Source organism: Sphaeroforma arctica (assembly GCF_001186125.1).
Source record: "Sphaeroforma arctica JP610 unplaced genomic scaffold supercont1.2599, whole genome shotgun sequence".
NCBI classification, from domain to species: Eukaryota; class Ichthyosporea; order Ichthyophonida; genus Sphaeroforma; species Sphaeroforma arctica.
In genome coordinates this window covers 3,273-5,594 of record NW_014037959.1, presented here as the reverse complement: position 1 = coordinate 5,594, position 2,322 = coordinate 3,273, and the positions used below count along the sequence as shown (strand labels likewise).

At 44.0% G+C, this 2,322-nt stretch overlaps 1 protein-coding gene across 1 annotated transcript in view; it reads left to right on the top strand.

Annotated features, from left to right (window-relative positions):
• Window positions 1-547: 547 nt before the first annotated feature.
• SARC_12802 (hypothetical protein) overlaps window positions 548-2,322 on the top strand; it is a gene marked incomplete at its 3' end in the record, with an annotated part of 4,495 nt that continues 2,720 nt past the window's right edge. The window contains exons 1-2 of the mRNA XM_014293085.1: window positions 548-676; window positions 1,722-1,968. Coding sequence (XP_014148560.1) covers window positions 555-676; window positions 1,722-1,968 — 369 coding nt within the window. The 5' untranslated portion in view covers window positions 548-554. The remainder of the gene's footprint in view (window positions 677-1,721; window positions 1,969-2,322) is intronic.

Here is a 2,322-nt window from a genome sequence, read left to right as displayed (position 1 = left end):
GACGTGTGTATACGTATACCAACTAAATAAAACTAATAGGTACTTACAATATACATATATATCTATATATATATACATATATATATATATATATATATATTAACCCTGAACCCCTAGAAACCCTAGAAAACATCATTACAAATGTGTATTTCACTTGTGCAAATTATTAGTACTTGTTGCTCGTTCGACAATCACTGTAAACCCCTTCGTGTACTCTCCACAATACGATTGATCGATATTATTTTCTCGCCCTGCATTCATTTTCTATGTGTACCTCTGGTGCGAATTGGTGATACTCTTTTGTGTCCGTCTGTATTCCTTGTATGTGTGTCTCTCTATCCCCTCCTGGCATTTGTGCACCTCATTCACCTACTAAACCGTGTTCTGTGAACCTCTTCCCAATCAACATATATGTCCTCTCCATGTTTGTGTGTTTGCCTGTATTTCACCTAGTATAATGTAGTCATTGACCCTCACTTCTGACTTGACACTTACATTACCCCGTTGTGTGTGTGCACGCATTCCGTTTACCTACATAGGTGGTGGCCGATCGCATGTCTCGTCTGGCGCGGCTGTGCTGCCGTGCGCTGGGTGAACGAGGGTTCTCCATTGGCATTGAAGATGTAACGCCATCCCTGGACCTGTCCAATTCCGTATCTGATATGTGTGGGACTGGGTATGTGTGGCTGTACCTACTTTCTGAAGTATGCTTGAAAAATGTTCAATTCCGTCTCTGATATGTGTGGTACTGCGAATGTGGGGCTGTACCTACTTTCTGAAGTATGCTTGATAAATGTCCAATATCGTGTCTGATGTGTGTGGTACTGCGTATGTGCGGCTGTACCCACTCTCTGAAATATGCTTGATAAATGTACAATATCGTCTCTGATGTGTGTGGTACTGCGTATGTGCGGTTGTATCCACTCTCTGAAGTATGCTTGATAAATATACAATATCGTCTCTGATGTGTGTGGTGCTGGGTAAGTGCGGCTATCTTTTGTTTCTGAAGAGTGCTTGGTATGAGTCGTATTCCGTCTCTGATATGTGTGGTACTGGGTATGTGCAACTGTACTTTGTTTCTGAAGAGTACTTGGAATAATTCTTGTTCCACCTCTAATGGTGTGGTACTAGGTATTTGCGACTGTACTTTGTTTCTGAAAACAGCTTGATAATAGTTAAATTCCGTCTCTGATATGTGTGGTACAAGGTATGTGCGACTGTAATTTCTTTCGGAAGTCTGCTGGAACTAGTGAATGGTGTGCATATACGAAGAAAGTGGATACAAGATAGGTAATAGTTCGTTAGGATTACATCTATATATATATATATTATTTCAAGTATATAATATGCGTGTACTATAGCGGTATGTACTAGAAAGAGCTAATACTGGTGGGCAACACAATGTATATTCGACATGTATTATATAGCACACGTGTTTATATATTCTGCCTGTGTTTGTATTTGTGATTTATTGGTTGTGCATTGACACGTACGTGTGTATCCTAGACCATTAATCATCCCACCTGGTTCGCTGAGGTTTGCATACTCGTGTCCAGTACGTTTGTTCCATTCCCATATAAGTTCAGGCTGCCGTTGCATTCGACACGAGTTATTAACAGATATGTATACACACACACGTAAAATTGTCAGTTTGCCTACATGCACATACACAATCGTCGATGAAACCCTCACAGTCACACGCTATGCAACCACGCTCCCAGATATGTCGAGTGTGACCAATACATCCAGGACTTTAAGGAGAACAAACTACGTCTCTTGCCTGGGTGTTCGGCTGAGGAGAGTCTGGAGGCCGAGGTTTCGCGGGTGCTGAACAAGCTACGCGAGAAAGCAGGCAAGCTGTGTCTGGCTGGGCTGATGCGGTACAACGCCCCAATGGCCATGACTAACTGTGGGTCTAAAGGGTCGGAGAATAACATAGCCCAGATGATCGCGTGTGTGGGGAATCAGGTGAGTGGGGTGACTCAACTGAGGCGGTGCGTGTAGAGCTGTTGGGTGTAGTGTGGTGTAGGGGTGCGTATTGAGCTGTTGGAAGTAGTGTAGTGAAGTGGTGCGTGTCGAGCTGTCGGATGTAGTGTAGTGTAGGGGTGCGTGTTGAGCTGTTGGGTGTAGTATAGTGTAGGGATGCGTGTTGAGCTGTTGGGTGTAGTGTAGTGTAAGGGTGCTTGTTAAGCTGTTGGGTGTAGTGTGGTGTAGGGGTGCGTATTGAGGGTTGGGTGTAGTGTAGAGCAGGGGTGCGTGTTGAGCTGTTGGATGTAGTGTAGTGTGGAGGTGCGTGTTGAGCTATTGGGTGTAGTGTGGTGT